This window comes from Cajanus cajan, chromosome 3 (genome assembly GCF_000230855.2).
Source record: "Cajanus cajan strain Asha chromosome 3, NIPB_CcT2T_4, whole genome shotgun sequence".
NCBI classification, from domain to species: Eukaryota; Viridiplantae; Streptophyta; class Magnoliopsida; order Fabales; family Fabaceae; genus Cajanus; species Cajanus cajan.
In genome coordinates, this window is record NC_138519.1 from 72,400,946 (window position 1) to 72,423,319 (window position 22,374).

Below are 22,374 nucleotides of genomic sequence, written 5' to 3' on the forward strand. Positions count from 1 at the left end.
AAAATTTTTAACAATTATTAATCATTAATAAAATCAATTAGTTCTTCATACAAATAACCTAATTAAAAAATATATATCATTTATTGAGATTTTCATCGACATAAAAAGAGATTTTATAGAGAAAAATTATTAAATAATTCAAAATTACTAAATATTCATGGTCTCAACCAATTATTACATAACATATATTTAAATTTTTTAATTTATGAAAAACAATAATTATATTTGATTAATAATTATATTCAATTACATATGATACAAAGATTAATTATAAATCATGTAATTCAGAATCACCTAATAATATTTTCCTGCACAGAGGGCAAGTAGGATGTGCACTAAGCCACATGTCCAAGCAATGAGAATGAAACACATGTTGACATTCCATTAACACCTTCAAGTTTTCATTACCTTGGAAAAGACTCAAGCATATGCAACATTCCTCCTTCTCAAAACCCATGCTAGTCAAAGATGGGATCATGGTGTGACTTGTGAACTCAATTCCAACCCATTGGTGATGAGGTAGAGGAGAGACCAGTGTGGTTGCGGTAGAGGCGTGTTGGTGTGACAAATTACGACGGCGACATAAGTGGATGCACAAGAAAAGTGAAGGCACAAAGATGATAATGGCAAAAAACCATAGCAATGGTAATAGGGTTGAAGCATTGAGGTTAAGGCTATCCAAGTGCCATTGAGTGAAGGGGTAGTGTTGTTCTTGAGTGGGCATGTTTTGGCGGTGGTATGTAGGAGATTGAGTTGAGAATGAAGAGAAAGAGTTTGGTTAAAAAGCTAGATGTCGGGAATTAATTAAAACATATGGTCAGCAAAAATACCCGTACCCGCAGGTATATGTGGGTAAAATTCGTTATAGATAATAAATGGGTAGGTTAACTGGGTACTTGCAGATAATGGGGATGTGTTTATCAACAGGGTGGGGGTGAGTATGATGATATCCATACTCGCGGGTACCCGTTTAATAACATTTCTTAAATATCCTAATTATCCTCATACCACATAATCCTAAAACTTCACTCTCATCTTATTTTTTTTCCATAGCCGCACAACCCACATATTAATCATCAAACATTATGAGATTGAATTATTGTAACTTTGTGATATAAGACTTTCACTTACTTGTGAGATTGATGTATTTTAAGTTATTGATTATCTTACTTTTTTATTATTATTTCAACCGAATTAACGTTAATTACAAGTTTAAAATTAACATTAAGTTTTTATTTTTAATATTTTAATGATATTAAATATAAACTTAAAATTATTTGTAATATAATTTTTTAATTTCTTAAAAAATTTATAAATATTCATGGATATTCACAGATATTCAAGAAATTCATAAATATCCGTTTAAAGGATACTCGCGTGGATATAGTGCAGGTATGGAACTAATTTTCATCCAGTAAAATAGAAACGAGTTTACTATTACCCGCTCCTATGGGACCCATGTCATCCTTAATGGCCACACACCTTGCAGGAGGTAGTTGTCGTAAGAGAATGTAATGATTCCAGTGTAATTAAGGTGGTTGTGAGCATTTGTTATGCTCTCTTTAATTTCTTACCAGATAGGAAAATATTAATAGGACAACTCTATTTATTCTACTTGAAAACAAAAATGAACAACTATTTGCCTCTTCTAAGTAATTTTTTCCCCATACAAAATAATTAATTTAAAAATTGACGTGAATGGGGAAAGTTTTCAGATGATTTTTTTTGGAGGTTCAGGTAAATTTATTTTTAAAGTTAGAAAAATAAGAATATATTTATTTATATTTTAATTAAAAATTAATAATAATCTCATTTTTTCTAAAAATTTATATGATAAATACACAACACACATTTATTTACTTACTTCGGGAACAATTTAACCATAATGGGATCCTCTGCCTTGGACAAATGCACACATTAATCTAATTAAAGTGACTTGTTCTAATAATTGAATATTCATTGTTGTTATTATGCTTTTTTCTCTGCACACAAGTGCTGATACTCTCATTCTTTATTTGTGTCATCACCTAATGTTCTATGACTTTTTTTTTAAGCCACTGATTCTTGTTACTGCAACCTTTATATAAGAACTAAAGACGTTCTCCATTTCCTCCTCTATTTTTTATATTTTTTATTTTGGGTATATAAAGAAATTAAATATCCATCATTAAAATATTAATGTAATTTTATACAAAAATAAAATAAAATAAAACTAAAACAATGAACAAAATGGCACAAAACTAAATATTCAAAGCGTGTGGTTCAGCGGTAGGGGTTGATCCACGCTTAAGCAAGGTCAGGGGTTCGAATCTTGCCTTATGTATGCAGCCGCGTTAAATCTTGGGGCCAACTATCCCACCCTTTGAGGTGCTTCCAACGTAGCGAGGAAATTAGTCACTGCTGTCGGCGGTGGATACTTCAAGAACGAACCTAAAAAAAAAAAGGTTCACAAACTAAATTAAAATTTTAGAATAGTGAAATTGAAGTTGACTTAACTTTATATATCCCTTCACGTCCGATCCTTCTTTTTAATGATTTAAGATAGATATAACATTATTTTAGAATAATGAGTTTAAGTTAAACTTAACTTTACAAAACTTTCTTGTAAGATAAGAATTATTTTTCACTTATATATTATTTAATTATTTAGTCTCTAGTCGATGCAAGACTTACATATAATGGAATCAAGAATCTGCATTGATACTTTAAACAAAAGTTTAAAAGAAATAAAAGTGCAGAAAGAAAAAGTTTGCGTACAATGGAATGACACTCCAGATTTGCATAGACAAAGAATGCCACAGGCACTAGGATGGAGTGGCACCAAGAATTTTGAACTGTATTATACACAAGTTAGTGCGATCGCTTTTTACCGTCACGCCACTTTTTTCCTTAGTTTCAAGATAATGTAATATTGCATGCGAAAGTGATTATAAGGAAGATTAGTGTTACTATCTAGTAATTAATGTTGTGTTTGGTACTGTGTTAAAGCACCCCATAAATTCACCTTTAATTGAGAAATTTTGCTTTCAATAAATGTTTGACAATCTATCCTACATCTTCAAATAGCTAGTATATATAGCGTGATGATGAGAAGAAGGACAAACACTTATGCTTGTGATTTGAGTGATACTCGACCTATATATCCATTTCGCAATAAACTTTAATTAGGAAAACTTCTATCCCAAACAAGGTTTAATCACATGAATGAGAGCCAACAATTTAGTTGTTTTCCACATCACTAATACCATCGAAGGAAGAAAAATACTGCTAACTAAGAGGGAGTCAACCGAACAACACCACCTGGTTGTATCAACATGGTTTAGAGATACATGCAAGAAAATATTAAGAAATAATATTAATCAGTGAAATGCATATCATAAATGTTTATTATATATAATTAAATTTTTAATAAATTATATATAAATAAATATTATATATTAAATATATAAATTATATTTAAAATTTGAATAAGCAAGTATTTTTAAATATATATTTTATAATTTAAATTTATGATAAATAATTTACATTGTAGCACTAGATTATTATTTTTTTATTGATAATTTATTTTAAAAAAATTAAAATTTAATTCATAAATAATTATAATAAATACAAATCATATTAGATCAGAAATTAAAAAAATATCTAAAAAAAATTTATAGAAGAAAATTTTCTAAAAATATTTTCATGTAAGATATTCATTCATATTTTATATATAGGGAATGATTTTTCTTTTCTAATTTTTATTCAAATGTTTTTTCCCACTTATTGAATCCATAAAAGGAAAAATAAATATTATTTTTCAAATGATATCTAAATAGGTGATTCATTCTTAAATTATACTTTAATTCCCTACAATATTCAATCCACAATTTTAATTTTGGTTATACATATTTTTAGTTTTGGTAAAATAAGTGTGTTTTGATTTTAGTTTTTATAATTTGTTTTCTATATTACTCACCCTTCTAAAATTTGAAAACGTTGATTTTGGTCTCTAAAAAATGTGGAAATTTTGTTTTGGTCCTCATAAAATAATTTTTTTCATTCTTCTAAAACATAAAGTCACGATTTTTAGTTTCTAATGTTCACATTAAAGTGGATAAATAACATTTGTTTTAATGATTTATAAAACTTTTTTTTTAGAGATATCACATGCTAACATGATATAAAATACAGTTGTGGATGCAAGTAGGAATTATCACTTGACGATATGATAAACATAAAAGTAGTTAATAAGGATCACAAAATACCATAGACTAAAAACAACAATTCCAATTTTACAATGACCAAAATCAAAAGTAGATCATTTTACAAAGACTAACAATATTTAATTTTTAATTTTATAATTTTAGTCTCTTAATTTTATAAAACCTACAATTTTGACCCACATACCTTGTACACATCGCTTGATGTGAAAAATAAGAAAAGAAACACAAGAAAATCTAAAAATAGAAAAAGAAATACACAGGAAAATCTTTAAAAAAAATTAAAAAAAGGAGAGTTTTAAGATGATCAAATTAAGGATGACAACAGGACAAAATGATTATGGGTTTCAATATCTTAATTCATCCCCGTATGCATTCCTATAACATATACTCATCTTTGTTTTTATACTCAATAGATATGAAATTTATATCTTATCCTCATCTCCTTAGAGTATTGAGTATATCCCTATCTACCTAGAAATTAATTCAATACTATTTTTTTGTTAAAAAATATAAAAAGAAAACAAGAATTTCAACCTAGAATAACAAAAATTACAAATTAAATTTCATTCGATATAAATTTAAAATAAAGTAAGAATTACATATAATATTAAATAAATTCTAAAAATTAAATTAAATTTCTAGAAATTTAAATCAGGCAAAAATATGAGATAGATAAGTATATATTTATTTAATAAATCAAGTATTACTATACTCATCTTTGTATTCAGTTAAATTAAGTATTTTTCATCAAAATGGGCAAATTCAAACATTTTTTACATGTATGAATTTACTTATCATTCTTATAAACAATATAGTACATTGCATTGATTTCAAGTGAAGCACAAATGAGTAAAACGAAGGAAGAAGCACTCACAAGCGATGAAAATATGTAGCGATAGAGTGTTTGCATAGGAGGTCAAACAATGCACGGTGGAAGTCGAAACAAAGAGGAGACTGCCAAGAGAAAAATAATATCTAAACAATCTCATAAATTAATATTACATTCTACATCGATTAAACTAACAATTAATATATAAAATATAATATTGAGTATATAAGCAACAACAAATTTAGCGAAATTGACGATGTTTACAAAATTGTCACTGCATTTCTCGCTATATCAGTTATGAAATGAAACAATTGTCGCTGAAAACTGATATAATTTGTAATTTTTACATCAATAATATGATGGATGGATATGTTTTTATGTATCAAACTTCCGCTAAATATACTGTGAACCCTACTTCTAATTAAGTGACTCATGGTTGGAGAAGTTTATAAATATATCTCGTGAATGTGGATCATTAATGAACCAAGTTATTCTAAACCGTATAATATATTTATAAAAAGAATAATGAACGGATCAGATTTATAATTAGATTTTAATAATAAAATTTTCTTAGTTAATTTTATTTTATGTTATGAAATGTCTATTTTGTCCCAAAAATACAAAATGTTTGCACACACATCATCTTCCTCTCCGTGGCTTCTACCTTGGTGAGGGACTCCATGGAGAGGGTGAAGGTTGCGCGTGCCCCAAAATTATTGCCATATCACGAGAGCCTTGAGTGTTTACAGGCATATGAGGTACAATTTTTGAAAAAATAGTGACATCTGAAATAAGTAAATAATATCTCTAAAAAAAATAAAAGAAATTAATATGTTTGATAATTTGGTGTACATTTAATATATATATATATATATATATATATATTATATTTATCATTCTGGTCGATATTGCATCTTAGAATGTTTTGATTTATATTAAGAGATTAAAGAGAATTTTTACGTACCATCCTATTTTAGAAGGGTTTTGAAATTGTTGTTTGATTTTTTGTCACATTATCAATTTTTAGCCACATCATCATTTTGTATTTCTATATTTTAATTTGGTTATTGATTTATTTTATTAAAAAAATTATATATATATATATATATATATATTATTTTTGGGAATCTTAACTTAAATATATACACTTACAATTGAAATTTCTAATTCATTATTCCCTCTTGTTATTTACGTTATTACTCGAATTGGTCTCATTATTGTTTTTTTTTCTATTGTGTTCTTGTGAGGTTTGGTGTGGTTTTGGAAATAATGTGTGGAAGGAAGACTCTTGATTTATCTTCATCCGGATCACCAAGGACATAATTGATCACAGATTGGGCTTGGTCACTAGTGAAGGCTCATCTACAAGGTCTGTTGGAACGTCGACTGCTACCACTCTGACATCCTCACTGCATTCGACGCCACCATGACCGATGACATGGACGTGATCTCCCTTAGCGTGGGGGGCATGGTGGTGCCCAACCACCTGGATGTCATCGCCGTGGGGGCCTTTGGAGCTAGTGAGGTTGGCGTCTTCATCTCCTCCTCCACTAGGAACGGCAGCCTTGATAGTTTGACAATGACAAATGTGGCACCTTAGGTGATGACCGTGTGTTTGGGAAGCATAGACAGAGATTTCCCGACGGATGTTATGCTGGGGAACAATAGGGTGATTGGCGACGTGAGTATGTACGGTGGATCGGGTCGGGACGGCTCTACCCGCTGGTTTATAAGGGTTTTAATGGTTACTCTTTCTCTCTCTACTTTGAAAGATTCATTGGATCCCAAGTCCGTGAAAGGGAAGATTGTAGTGTATGACAGGCATTAATTCAAGAGTTGAGAAATGGCAAGTGGTGAAGAAGGCGGGAGGAGTTGGCATGATTTTGACCAACAAACTCTTTGAGAGTGAAGGTTTGGTTACGAACTGCCACATCCTTCTTGCCACTTTGGTAGGCTCCATCGATGGTAACAAGATTTGTAGATACATCTCTCTAACCTCTTCAAATAATATAAAAAAAAAATTACATAAAAAATTAAATTTATTTAAAAGATTGAAATAATATTTAAATGATATGTACATACACATCAAATACAATACTAAAACCCCTCATTTATTGAAGATATAGTAGTAACCCTCTTATATTAATTAGGTGATTTTTTTAGCAACGTCTCCATATTTTACAATAACCACTACTAGAAAAGTGTTATTTTCCTGCGAATTTTTCTACAAAAAAATATTTGCATAATTTTTTTTGCGAATTTTCTTGCAATAATGATTTCACAAAATTTTTTTACGAATTTATTTGCGAAAAATAATTTACAGATATTTCTTACAAATTTTTTTGCGAAAAATAATTAACAAGAAATTTTTGCAAATTTTGCTACAATTTTAATGATCATAGAAATTTTTTTCCTTGGTAAAAATTTGCAAAAAAATATTGTAAGAATTTTATTTTGTTTTTTGCAAATTTTCTTGCAAAAATAAATTTGCAAGTAATGTTTATTAAATGGTAGAAAAATTTTGCAGGTAACTTTTCTTGCAGATTTTCCTGTCAATTTTAATCTGCAGGAAAAATAAAAAAAAATATTTAAATTTATAAGTTTAATATTTTAAAAAAACTTCAAGTCCACATCGATCGAAAATAAAACAATTAAAGAGTATATAAGTTGGGATAACACTTACCATATAAGATGATTTGTATAATTAAGTGTTAGGCTAATAATCTACAATCTTAGAATTTAAAAGATTATGTATCACAAATGTTTCGAATGAATTCATTGTGAGCACTTGAAAGTTGAAGAATTATTAGAATTTATAGTAATTTTTTTTAATTTTTTTTGTAAAAAATATTCCTACAGAATTTCTTGCGAAAAAAATTCATAGGACTTTCCTGCGAATTTTTTTTACATGAAATTTTGCAGGAAAATTTCTTGCGAATTTTAAAATTCGTAAAAATATATTATTCACGAAAATATTACCTGTAGATAAAATATCACTCATATATTTTAATAGTGACATGTCAGTTACTTATTTAATAAAATAATAATAAAATAAATAACTTTAAAAGATATGATTGGTTGACAGCACTGACAGTGTATGGATGATTAACTCTTTTTTTATCATTACATTTTTTCTTCTTTACCTAATTCTGGACTATGTAGGTGATAGTAAGATCACGAAGACTCTTACCTCAAGTCTCATTGATAACACAAAGTATTAATGCATATAATAATTAATTAATGTGTTATTTTTCAATAATTAATTAACGAGCGAGATAAATAATTGAGAGTGAAATTAAAAGGTTCGTAAGAGTCTTACCTCAAGTCGTGAATTGCAACAGATAGACACACTCGTACGTGAACGAATAAATCGTAAGAACAATATTATCAAACTTCATTCAATAATTTAATTGATGTAGTAGTTAGTTATTAAACTTTATAAAATCTTAAAATCTTAAATTTAAATTTGAATCGATTTCGGATGATATGATTTAGATAATATAATACTTTGATTGAGTCAATGACCGATCTCACACTACTAGATTTTAATTCTTTAGCAACATTTTCTTGTTTACATTTGTTAAAATGTTACTAAATATTAAATAAATAGGTTATTTTGCAACACTTTTTTAAAAAATGTCATTATAGATAGATTAACATCTTTATTTTAATATTATTTTTTCTAATTATTTTCAAAATCAAAGTCCCATATTGAGTAAAAAAATTTCACATAGGTTATTTTGCAATATTTTTTTTGAAAAATGTTACTATAATTGCTTCTAAAATCAAAGTCTCACATCAAGTAAAAAAAAATATATTTCTCTTATCTCTAATTATTATCCATAATTAAAGTCCCACATCGAATAGATTAATGACTCATAAAGAGTATATATAATCATATAGTTATACCTAAGATAAATGAAATTTGTTATTTTATATATAATTAGTGGTAACTAATTAAGAATGTCTTCCCCTAAAAAATAGCTAAGAATTCCTAGGAGTTTAAGAGACATAAAAATATAATAATTGATAGTAATATATCTAAATTAAAATTAATTATTATTTTATAAATTAATAAAATGTTAGCAACATCATTAAAATGTTACAAAAATACTACTTTGCTAACATTTGAAAAATGTTACCTAATTATATAAAAATGTTATTAAAAGTCTTTAGCATCATGGACTATATACAACATTTGATAATATGTTGCTAAATCAAATTAGCAACATTTATACATAATTAAGTAACATTTTTAAAATGTTGCTAAAAGCTATTTATGTTGTAGTGTCATTATGATACAATACAACTACATACATATAAGTTAATTAAATAATTTTATTAAATTTTAAAATTAATGCACCAAATAATAAGACTTTTAATTAAAAGCAAATAAATTATATATAATTACCATAAGCGAATTCCTTTTACTAATCTTGTATTTACCCTTGCACAATATTATTTGAACAGAAGACAAAATGTTCAAGCCCAAAGTGCAAGAACAGACATTGAGGCAGAGCCAAGAGTCAATGCAATAAAGGACACCTTTTTCAACCACAAATTGGAGTTCATAAGCTTGTTATGAAAGAAATCAACTGCTATGAGGTCAACAAGAGCCATGTAAATTAGTATTCCTGAAGAAACTGAACCTAGTAACCCTTCCATGATCAAGGCATTAGGGTTACTATCATCATAACCAGTCATTGAGAATAATATCATCCCCAAAATTATCCCCATTGGTGTTGTCACTGAGAACATGAAACACATGTAAGCCGTCGTTCCAAAGCTAAATCCAGCCTGCAATTGTGATCATGATCACCACATAAAGATAGATATATACCAATCAACATCTTTTGCCACGAAACATAAATCAAATTAATGTAACAGTTGTGCAATTGGGTTTATGGATTAATTTAATAGAGCAGAAGCATAATCCAACATAAACAAAGTCTTTAATTCTTTATGCTATAAAATAGTTTGACAAATACGTTTATATTTTGAATTAGTATAGGAGTTACGAAAGCATGCATTATAAAGATTAAAGAAAGATTGGTTTGGAAGGAAAAATTAAGCAAAAAGCAACCTGAGCAATGCAGCCACCAAGTCCCAAGCCTTCAAAAATCTGATGAAAGGACAAAGCAGCAACAAGTGGGCGAATGGTGCAAACGTTCTGAGACATCCCCATAGTGACTCCTATGATAACAGAGTGAAAGATGATTCCAATCTCCAAAACCTGCGACACCAACTTCTGCTTGAATTTCATCAACTTTTCGACCCTCTCTTCTTCACCACCACCAACCACCTCCATGCTCCACGCGCCACCGCCACCTCCACCTCCCTCCTTCTCCTCCGTCTCCACTGGCGTGTAGTGCGCATGCTCCACGTGGGAGCTTGCAACAGTGTCCACAAGCAGCGCCATCAGAACCCCACCGAGTGTCACCTATGCCAATCGAACAGTAACACAAAAATTCAAATAATAAATCATACTCTTATATATTAATAATGATTATTGATTATAATTTATAACATTTTATTTCTAAAATTTTAAATAATAAAAAATAATATTAAAAATTAATCATTCTTATAAATATAAGATTTAAATTCAAAATTTTGAGATTTTAAAACTAAATACAACACCAGTTAAATCAAACAAATATTAATAATTTTTAAATATTTTTATTAAATAAAATATAGAAACAAGAACTATATTCACTTTATTAATAATATATAAAGAAAATATCTCTTTTTGGAGCTCACTTTTTCAAAGATGATTATATTCTTATATTTGTATTCTAATTTTTTCCACCAATATATTTAAAGATAAAATAGGAAAAGAATGCATATGTAAAATAATAATTACCAATTTATTTTTAAAAAAATATTTTTTTAACATAGACATGGAATACCTTCTTCATTACTCGTATAAATAAAGACGACTGATTTGATGTATGTTATTTGTTAGACAATTTTATTCTTATAATAACTTTCAACCACTTTCTGCCTTTATCTCTCTCACTACTTTTCATTTTATTTATATTTCCTTTTTTCTACATTTTGTAAATTATTGACTAATCAATCATCATCTATTTTATTTTATAAGCACGTAGTCTCTCTCCTTCACTAATATATTTAAAGGAAATTTCTTATTTTATTATGCACATTACAATTAAAAATTTTAACCTTTAAAAAATTATAAAATAATAACTAATAAAAGTCTTTTGATATAATTTTTTTAATCTATTAATTCATTATTTTTACTAATATGTGTATTCAAAGAAAGAAACGGAATGCCTTTTACCCACCCATTGCCTGTAATAGTCTTCAAATATTTAAAATAAACTTTATGAAACTTAATTTTACTAAACTTAAGAAAAACAAATATATAAAAGAGAAGTATTAGTAATGCATGTGTAGTTATAACATGCAATTGAAGACCACGGAAAATTAAACCGGATCCGAGATGAAAACTTGAAACATGTAATAATAAAGATAATTTTTTTTTGGTAAATAATAATAAAGATAATTTTGTGATATTTTTAATTATTTTATTATTATTTTTTATGTATATAAAATAATATAGCACGCAATTATTTTAAATCACGGAAAGTAAACAAATAAGGAATCTGAAAAAAATGAACTTTTTGAAATACTTAAAAAAAAAAAAAAAAAAAGAGTAACATGTTATGTATATTAACACATACTTTCCGATGCATTTTTTGTTAGATGAAAGTTTTCACTAGATTTAGGAATGAAATTCTCCAAATGAAAAACAAAACATACATAATTAGTAAAACATACATGAAATTCATCCGATACTCAATTTCATCGAATAAAAAAGTTAAGAGTATTGTTGTTTTCTGTCCCAAGTGAACATAGACGTGTAAAATTACCAGTCCGGCGAAGGGAAAGTCCTTCCAAGGATGCCGGGATGCCACCTGGCAGTCAGAAAGCGCCTCAAAGGCATCTGGCAACACGTGGACCAATGAGGTGGAGAGAATAACACCGGCGGCGAAGCACTTGATCACCAAGATAGCCATGTCATAAAGAGATTTCCCTTGAAAGTATCGTGCCAGCATGACGGGTGCAGACACACCCGTCATGCTGGTCACAAAGATCGTGAAGAGGGAAATCACTTTCAGGTGTGCCGCAGCCGTACCATTGCGGCACGCGGCGGCCTGCGCCATGTTGGTCACGCACTGTGCCATGAATCAATAGTTGGGATTGAGAGTGGTGGTTGGAAGGGCTTAAAGAGAGATGAAATGGTGAAATGATGCGCACTAGTTTGAGTTTTGGTTTTGTATCTTTTTTCAGCATAGTGAAGAGGTCCCATGCATGCACGTTTCCACGAAGGCTTTTTTGTATTGGTGGTTGCTTTTGTGTGCTGCGTCTGAAATCCAACAACGTTCTTTTGTGGAAGTGCCATGCATTTTTTGATAAACTGTTCGGTGTTCAATCTTTCGTCACGCATGTTAAAGGTTGTTTGAGAGTGACAAGGTTACGCGTAAAGACGGAGATGTCGAAAGTTGTAACTTGCTAGTGGCTAGTGTAGTAGTGTTGTCGTGATGTTTTTTAATTGAAAAAAATACTTTTACACCCACATTCGAGTGCATGTGTACGTGTACGTAAAGAGAAAAGGGAGATTGAAAGAACAGAAAGACTAAAAAATAAAAAAGTTATAAGATGATATGAACACAAAAGAAAATGCAAAATCAAAATTGGTTTGAATTCTGCTGTTGAGAAAGAGTATACCAATCATTCAAGATTCGTGGTCTTTAATTAGTGAATACTTTCTAATTCTTAAATGTTTTGGTGTTTGAATTAAAAAAAAATGATGCAATTACACCCTATAATAATATAATATTTATTATTAAAAATTATTTTTATTTATATGTACAATATATATATATATATATATATATATATAAAATATATGTTGATATTTTTTGAAAAAGCGTCTAGATTACAGTAACATCAAAATATATTATTGATTTTTATTTAAAATTAACATTAAAGTTATATGTGAATATATGTCAATATATATATATATATATATATATATATATATGTATATATATATATATTATGAGAAGGAATTCATTTATTTTAAAATTAAATAAGTCTATCTAGATTTACTTCTTTTAATAACTCATGTTTCATATTAAATTTTAATGATCTAATTGTTGAATTTAAAATTTTTAATGCATAGATCAAATTTGCAAGTTTTTAAAAAAATTAAAAATTATTTGATATTTCGTTTCATTAATTTAAATTAATATATAAAATAATTTTATCATTATCTGTCAATTTGAATTAATGAAATCAAATATCAAATTATTTTCAATTTTTTTAAAAATTTGCAGACTTGATCTATGCATTAAAAAATTTAAATTTAACAGTTGGATAATTGACATTTGACGTAGAACATAAGTTATTAAACAGAATAAATTTAGGTAAACTTATTCCTGAAATAAATGGATTCTTTCTCATATTATATTACATCTGTAATAGCTCTTTTTGTATGTTAATATATAACATGCAACTTTATTGTAGTTATATTTGAAATTGCTTTGCTTTTAGTTTTTCTTCCATTTTAAGAAAATGGTTTTCAGTAATGATTATAAAATTTATGAAATAATATGTAGAATATAAAAATAAAACCACCCCCTAAAAAAAAGGTAAAATAAAATCACATTTATTGATGGCATATCGGAGAAGTCGAAACGAGATGTTAGGGGATTTAGATGTTTTTGTAACTCACCATTTTATTTATTTATTATTAAGTAGGACGTTCATATACATATATGCTAAGTAATCCATAAGAAATATATATGTCACATCAATTTCAAATAATTCATATAATTTTCATTATAATTGAAAGTTATTATCAAAAAGTTGTTTAAATCACAAATATTATCCCTCTCTCAAACTCTAATATTTTCTCTCATATATATTCACACAAATGTTAAGCAATCTATAAAAAATAATTATATATATAAGTAACTAATTCTAATTTTAAATAACACAGAATCTTATATGATACATAATAAAATAATATGTTATTGTTAAATAACATATAAGTATTCCTATTATAGATGCTCTTGCAATAGAAAAAGTTTAATAATGGGACTATATTAAAAAATAAAATAAAATGGTAAGAATCAAGTGTCGTTCTTGCAAAGAAATAGTAAGTGTAAGCAACTCATGAGAGTACTTATATATATATATATATATAAATAAAAATCACAAAGAAAGAATAGATATTTAATTTGATGAAGGATTATTCTTTTGAAAATGTGACGCGATTACTAACCGATTTGATGAGTCTAATCAGGATCGTTCAATTGAATGGTCTGTTGAAAAAAAAAATGTGATCCAATTGGAATTGATATTCATTTTAAATTTTGATATGGGATTAATTCAATTTAATTCTTTAATTCATCTATACAGGATTCACTAGTTTATTCATAATTTCTTGAGTAAATATTTTTTTTTCTTAATTAAGAGCTTTGTGATCAATTTCTTGGTTGAAATAAATTTAATGGGAACAAGGGTGAAAATCAACCATCTATAAGGAACAGCGAATGACTTCATGACCATTTTTAACATACGATTCAGTTTGCAGAGTATATTCATATATTGTTTTCTTTAACACATAAATCAAGACTCATTTAAAGTTTGTCCAATTTCTGTAATGTATTGAAATAGATAATACTTTTAGAATAGTGAATTTAAGTTTAACTCAATCCTACAAAAATGGCTTGTAAGGTGAGAATTACTTTTCACTTATATATTATTCAATTGTTTCTAGGATTGGCGAGACTTAAGTTTTTTTTTTCTCAATACACCCCCCTCATGCTTATGGTGCATGTATCAATAAATGGTAGGTGGCCCATTTTTAAGAATCTAGGATAACTCTGATACTATCTCAGAATAGTGGATTTAAGTCTAACTTAACCCTACAAAACCGGTTTGTAAGGTGAAGGTTACTTTCCACTTATATACTATTCAATTGCTTAATCTCTAGTTGATGTGGGACTTGAATTTTTCTCAACAAATACGAAGATGAAATTCAAAAGAAACTAAATTTTATAAATCCTAAATCAAAGTTTATTTAGAAAGTTGAGTAGATAGGATGAGAAAGAAAGAAAGAAAAAGTGTGGAGTTAAAAAAATGATAAAACGAATTTATTACCACTATTGCAAAATCATAGGAAATAAGAGCAGCTCCATTGAGTTGCTTAATTAAGTAATTACTTGGTGTTAAAGTTTGCAAAAATATCATCGGAATAAATGAGCTTTTCTAAAATTTGTGTAAAAGTTTTCTAAATAAGCACAACTAAGGTTGATTAACTATTAAAGAAATGAAAGTTAAATAAGAGCTTTAGTGAGAATAGAGATAAAATGAAACCATATTAAAAATAACTTAAGAACTGTTTCACATTTATTACTTGAATAAAAATTAGTTATTGTTCTAAATTTTATGGGACAATATAAAGCCTACTAAAAATAGTTAAGATTCTAAATTGAGTTTTTATAATCATATTGTTTGTAAGAAATATCACTAAATTTATTGATTATTCGTTAATCTTTGTAAAAAAAAAATTGATTAGTTATTTTTAATGAGATATTCATCTTATCCACGTATTCATATGACTAAATCCTTCTAAAACTAACGACTTGTTATTTAATACACTACAAAAAAATAGGTAATTACTGGCGGTTTTTTTTTTGCGGTTTCTAAAAACCGCCAAAAAATGTTACATTTGTGGTAAAGATGGTTAGCGCTACAAATTATTGACACTTTCTGGCGGTTTTAAACTGCAAGAATGATAATCATTACAAGTGTTGACAGTTTCTGGCGGTTTTGAACCGCGCCAGAACGTTAAATAATTTTTTTATTAAAATTAAACTTAAAAAAAACATTTTTAAAATGAAGTCCGAAAATCTAACGATAAGTACGCAGGGGTATTTTGGGAAAAGATGAAAATAGAGGCAAACTTTTGGCGGTTTCAGACTGCCACAATATTTAAGCACCTCATTTTAAACGTTGCCAACTTTTAGACATGTGACCAGCTCAATCAAAATATTTTTTTATTAAAAGAATAAAATAAATTTTTTTTTTACAATTTTAGTTCAAAATAATCAACCTAAACGATGGTTGTGAAAATTCAAGCTCCTTCGTTTGCTCTTTCGTCTCTATCATTACTGTTCGTGAGGAGCTTCTCTTTTCTACTCGATTAATCCATTCATGGTGAGTTTTCGATCATCCAAGTGTATTAAATCTGTTCTGTTTTCTTCAATTCATACTCGCAATTTGCCATTCTCTAATGAGAATCAAAACCTAGGTTATGAAACCTGCACGCGGGAAATGTATGCATTCAATTGATCTTAGGGTAGGATTTCATATACAATTTGTTTCTGTCTAAGTCAATTTGTTTCTGTCTAAACTATCATTTCCTATTCTCCTGAATTTTGCTGATGGTTGTGTTGTCCCTGTAGCTTCGAATCGGACAGCGAAATTTGCTAGGAGAGTTTCAATTTCAAATCCTGTCGGGGATTCATTTGGTATTGCACTCGCTTTTTCTCTCCGCACTCGCTTTCTTTTTTTCTCTCTCCTAGGGTTTGCTCCGCCATTAACCCACTGTTCACCGCAAAGTCAAGCTCAATTTACATGGGTGAGTTTCTCCCTTCTGTTTCACTCTTTGGATTCCGCAAAACGCTAAGAAAATGAACAAGATTCCTTTTCTTTCTCGTTTGTGCTTGTTATTGTCACGTGTCGATTTTGTGTGTTTGGCGTTCTGTTGGTTGTTTTGATCATTTACGTTTGTGTGGATCGTTATGGAGCAGAGTTAACCATTGTTTTGACTTTGATGAGTTTGATCATTTGTCTTGATGAGTTAACCATTGTTTTGATCATTTTCCAATTATTGAAACATAATTAGGTATAAAATTGAATAATATTTGATGCTTGTTTTCCATCATTACTCAACGCGGAGGTCCTTGTTTGGTGATAATTTAACTCTGGAAGTTGTTTATTTATTTTTTACTTAAACATTTAAACTTTTGGACCCAATTTTTGCTCACGCTGGACTAGTGTTTGCCGCTGATTTTCTATCTTTTTTACCATTCTTGTTATTATAGGCTCTAATTAGTTGGGCAGAACATGTCCAATCACCAAGGGGGTGATACTGAATATATGGCGGATGAATGTGAAATGGAAGATGTAGAAGATGGCATGGACGATGAATCTATTAATAGAGAACGGGGTGGTGTAGAGTCTGACACAGATGAATATGATAACTCGGTTTGTATAGTGCTGTTTTGCAGTTTTCAGTTTCTGCTATTTTATGAATATGTTGTTGATGAATATGTTTCGTATTGTGGTTAATCATTAGCAATTAGTGGTGGTGTCAAATTACGTTCCTCATACTTGAATGATTCATCAAGCAAATATAAACTATGTATAAGGTTATCTTTAGATTTCTAGGACTAATATTGTAGTGTTGGTACAGAGTGGTAAGGTAGTTACAGGCTTACAGCTGCTGAGGCTAGAAGAGGACAAGACATCCAGGGAATTCCTTGGAATAGCCTTGGCATCACTATAGAAAGATATCGAAAAACTAGGCTTGAGCAATACAGAAATTATGAACATATCCCTGGTTCAGGGGACAAGGCAGGGAAGGTAACAATCAACATGTGTCAAGACTCTTTGATATTTTATAGAACTTTTTTCAGTCATGTTATTTTTCAGAAGCATGACAGAATAACACCATGTTGACCTGTCAATTATTATCTATAACATACAGGATTGTAAGGTCTTATATCAATGAGGAGGCAAGGTCTATTGGGGTATGTTGCAAATAAATTTGAATTGAACATATTAATTATTAATCACCTTTTACACACAATTGGTTGGTTGAGAAATACTTTTTTTTTGTATCTAAAAAGAATTCTATTTACTGTGATTTATTCCGATCAGAATTTCATATGGCATGTATATGCATAGCCTGGTCCCCTAAAAAATCTGTATAAGATTGCTTTGATATAAACCTTTGCTCATGACTGTTAAATGTTGATGTATGAATGATTAAGCGTTAAAATTTTGTTTTGCTTCATTCTTAAGTGGTTAGGGCTTATGTTTAGCTTATCCTGTCAATGGTTAAACATTAGTTTATTTCTCCCAAGCAGATAAACAATAAGGTATTGCTTTTACTATGTGGTTAAGATTTGTTGTCTAATGTGGCGTTTGAAGATTGCTGCCAAATTTAATTTTATATAGGGCACTGTTTATGGTGACAGCCAGACCTCCAAATTGCAGACCAAAGAACTTGAATAGAGAGAAACATAAGTAGCATCTCAACTTTAGGATTATGAAAGAAAAAAAAAAGAAGAAAAGTTTACCTTGCATCATTGAATTAAAACATTATCAGCCAATACAGATAAAAATAAGTTGAAATTCAATTCTAAACACGCAGATGAAAGAAAGTAGCTAGGACTAGGAAACATATATGTTTCAGTTGCTTTTTTATACCTATATTATGTAATAAAATTCCCAAAACAATAACAAATATCAATTTAATTACAAACAACCCTTCCGAAGCAAAACTTGTGTTATACATCAACTTAGTTTTAGTATATAGTTTACCTTAAACAATCATAGTTGTGAAGACAGACTTAGATGAATAGCTAAATTCTCTTGATAAAAATTAATTATCACAAAATTGATAAATATTTTATCCCAACAATATAATTAAAAATAACTTAAAATACCGGAATCACCCAAAAAAAAATAAATGAATTATATAGTACTAATTATGCTCCACAAAGGTTCCCTGAAAATGAATTGACTGATAGGGATGATTGAATCCAACTGTTAAATTTTGCATTTTAGAAAAGTAAAATTACCATGATTTCAACTAGGCATATTTGGTATGTATCAGGTACAGGTAAATGTTATTAGTTATGCCTGGACACTACTTTTTTTTCCATAAAAAAGTTGGTATGTAAAAACTCCAATTATAGTTGTAGTTTGAGATATAGCCAGGTTTGCCTTATGTAGCAAGCTAGAACTTCCCCCCTCAAACAGTGATAATATACATTCTTTTTAGAACACACGTATCTTTTATCAGAAACCATCTTGTTTAAATCACTATTATGAAAATTCTCTTTTCGAGCATTTAATACAGTTGCAGAACTTAAACCCGAAATCGTTGATTAATTAAGCTGAAACATTAGTCTATGCAAATTTTTATTTGTTTAATTTTTAGTAAACTGCTTCTAAAATTGAAGAAACAAATGAAAATGACTTTAAGAACTTATTCATGTTTCTTTCGGGAGAAGATGTCAACAGAAATGAGTCAAAGTGACAACTCTAATGAAATTTCAACTAATGATAGTCTTAGTAAAGTGTTGGGAAAGGATCATGCTGGACATGTACGTTGCTTGGGATTAGGAGGTCTACATAGTGTGGCATTTCAATCATCCACAAGATTTAGTGGTGTAGGGTGCAGTTCTTCAAATTTTGATTCCACTAAAAATTTTCAATTGAAAAAGGAAGTAATTAGTTTGAAGGGTGAATTGGCAACTTCTCAAGAAAATGTCAAGATATTAAAAAATGTCATGCTTGCTTACATACAAATGAAGGAAGGACATATTCCTCCTGAGTTAGAGGCTATGTTTGGTAGTGGTAGTAATAATGTAGCGGTAAGTGTTTTATATTTTGCACTAAATTAAATTATATTAATACTTAATTGAAGTTTAATATTTTATGCATATTTTATTAATAAGGATAACATTAAACAATTTGTATTTTATAGGATGAAGGGAGTGGACATGACATGCCAACACCACAAGGAGGATCTTCATTAGATAGTAATGTTCATGGAGTTTGACATTATTTTTGTTTTTTTTTTGACATGATGAACTCATGAATTTGAACCTATGTTTTATATTTGAAGCAAGATTAATTTTGGGACAATTTACATATTTTACTTTTGAGCATTGATCATGAATTTGATTTTGAATTACTTAATATGATGGATATGTTTTAAAATTGATGGATGTTAATGTCTTAATAATAAAAAATATGTCATGCTAGATCTATGGCTAGATGTTGACTTGATTTTTTTTTATAATGTTAAAATTTGTTAATTTAATGTATCTTTATGTAATTATATTTGAACAAGAAACATACAAAACACATAAATATTATTATAATTATATATATAATTTATTAAAATAAGTGATCCTAGAATTTGACAAGTAAAATTTTTATTTATAAGTTACTTGAATTAAATAACAATATAATATAGTCATTATTAATTTTTAATGATTAATATGGTTAGTGATAAATTTAAATAATAATTTGATAAATGACTAAAATATACATAATATTATTTTTCAATTTATAATAAAAATGCGCTTTTAAAATAATTTCAAATATATTTTAAAAATAAAAAATTATCGTAAAATAGAGTGTATTTTTGATAGTTTAAAATTGTTAGAAAATGCGAGAAATGACAATCTAAAACCACCAGAAAATGTAAACAACTAAAAATAATAATAATTTTGTGGAGGTTCAGAAATCTTGAATTGGTAGAATTAAAATGAATTTTGTGGCGGTTTAGAACCGCCAGAAAATAATGAACAAGTCAACAAGAGCTGCAATTTTGTGGCGGTTTTGGACCGCCAGAAAATGTCAAACAAGTCAAACCAAAATGCATTTTGTGGCGGTTTCAAACCGCCAGAAAGAGATTGAATTTTCTGGCGGCGGTAATTAGTGACGCCGGTAATGCAATTTGTGGCGGTTTTTAACCCCCAGAAATAACCAAAATAACCGCCACAAATCACACATTTTTTTGTAGTGAGTCTTCGCTATTTAATTAAAAATATTCGAGTCATTGAGTTATTGGGTTAGTAATTATTCTGCTTGAACCTGTATCTTTGTTACAGACATTACTCTTCATATTATGCATATGACTAACATTAAGCAAGCAGGTGTAAAAAAATAATAATAATAATTAAGCAAACCTTTGTATCACTTGTTCAATAAAGTCTAAAGCCTGCTTGACTCACCAATAATTGCATAAAACAACTCCAATTGAACCTAAATTTTTCCTTTAAAAATAAAATCAGTTGACCAAAAACATTGAGCAGCAAAAACATCTCAGTCTACTACTAATTACAAGCTAACTAATAAAGGGTAATAAGGTAGCCAAAGATACCCAAAGAAATAGGTTGAAATATGTTTTTAATTCCGATAAAATAATAAATTTGAATTTGATCTTTGAAATTATTTTTTGTTTTTTATTTATAAAATTTTAAATTATTATTTTTAATCTTAATTATTGTTTAATCTTATTAAAAAGTGAAAAAAACTATTTTTTTTATAACTATGAGTGATATTATTGTGGTTTTGACTGAGCAAATAGAGTGACATGGTCACACCTCTGACCAGCTTTTTCTCTCACTATAATTATTAAGGCAGTGCATTTAATGTTAACCAGCTTTTGTCCCATCTTTCATCTCCACGCATTGCATTGCATCCACACTTCTATAGAGAAAATCTTCATTTTTTTTAATGATTTAATAAATATAATTATGTGTGTTTGTTTTATTGGTTGACCACAATTTTGAAGACAATTAAACGAATAAATATGAAAAAAAAAAAAAGCTTCTAAATAAAAGTTTGTTTATATAAATTAAAATCGAAACACACTTGGTATGATTAAAAAAAGAGAAGAATTATTTGTTTAAAATGAACTTAGGATGATTAAGTATATATAGTATCTGTTTTTATTAGATATGTGACTCATTGATTCACATGAATAAGGTTCTAATTTTCCTTATCTTAGAGTCAATGTAAATTACGGAAGAAGAAGAACTAGTTGTAAGCATCTTTGGGAAACAACACAGTACATTATCCATCTTTGAATTAGCACTCAACAATGATCCTACGATCGAGAAGTCTAAAAAAAAAGTATTAATACTACAAAGCTACTCTCATTAATATTTTTCTAAAATTCTTTGAAAAATGAGTTAACGAAACTTAAAGTTTCTTTTCTGAATCTTAAGTTTCAATATTTATCTTTTATATTCAAATTAAAACTTTACATTTAGAACTATTTAAAACACTTAAAGACTCACAATTTTTTTAACTTCTAAAATCTCTCACACTACACCTTAAAAATACAATATATAATTATTATTAAAAAATAATAATTAACGAAAACTTACGGTAAACTCACATTTCCTCTCTATTACGCGCTACTTTTCAGAGAATAAAAGTTTTCTCATATGTTTGTTTTACCGGAAAAACAGGAAGAAGTAATGGAAAAAAGAG

At 28.4% G+C, this 22,374-nt stretch overlaps 1 protein-coding gene and 1 long non-coding RNA gene across 4 annotated transcripts; one reads left to right on the forward strand and one right to left on the reverse strand.

The window, feature by feature from the left end:
- Positions 1 to 9,392: 9,392 nt before the first annotated feature.
- LOC109814792 (zinc transporter 6, chloroplastic) lies at positions 9,393 to 12,379 on the reverse strand. Its single transcript, XM_020379299.3, has 3 exons — positions 11,925 to 12,379; positions 10,118 to 10,474; positions 9,393 to 9,831 (listed from the first exon to the last, which is right to left on the reverse strand). The coding sequence occupies exons 1-3, from the start codon at positions 12,237 to 12,239 to the stop codon at positions 9,517 to 9,519; spliced, it is 987 nt and encodes a 328-aa protein (XP_020234888.1). The 5' UTR covers positions 12,240 to 12,379; the 3' UTR covers positions 9,393 to 9,516.
- Positions 12,380 to 16,148: 3,769 nt separating this feature from the next.
- LOC109814793 (uncharacterized) lies at positions 16,149 to 20,033 on the forward strand. 3 transcript variants are annotated; one of them, XR_014432622.1, is made up of 7 exons: positions 16,152 to 16,284; positions 16,379 to 16,426; positions 16,533 to 16,708; positions 17,175 to 17,337; positions 17,546 to 17,715; positions 17,840 to 17,882; positions 19,850 to 20,033. It is a non-coding gene; the product is annotated as an uncharacterized LOC109814793 (long non-coding RNA). The 3 variants fall into 3 exon arrangements; XR_014432621.1 differs by lacking the exon at positions 16,379 to 16,426 and having other exon boundaries at positions 16,149 to 16,284; XR_002241095.3 differs by lacking the exons at positions 16,379 to 16,426; positions 17,840 to 17,882 and having other exon boundaries at positions 16,149 to 16,284.
- Positions 20,034 to 22,374: the final 2,341 nt, after the last annotated feature.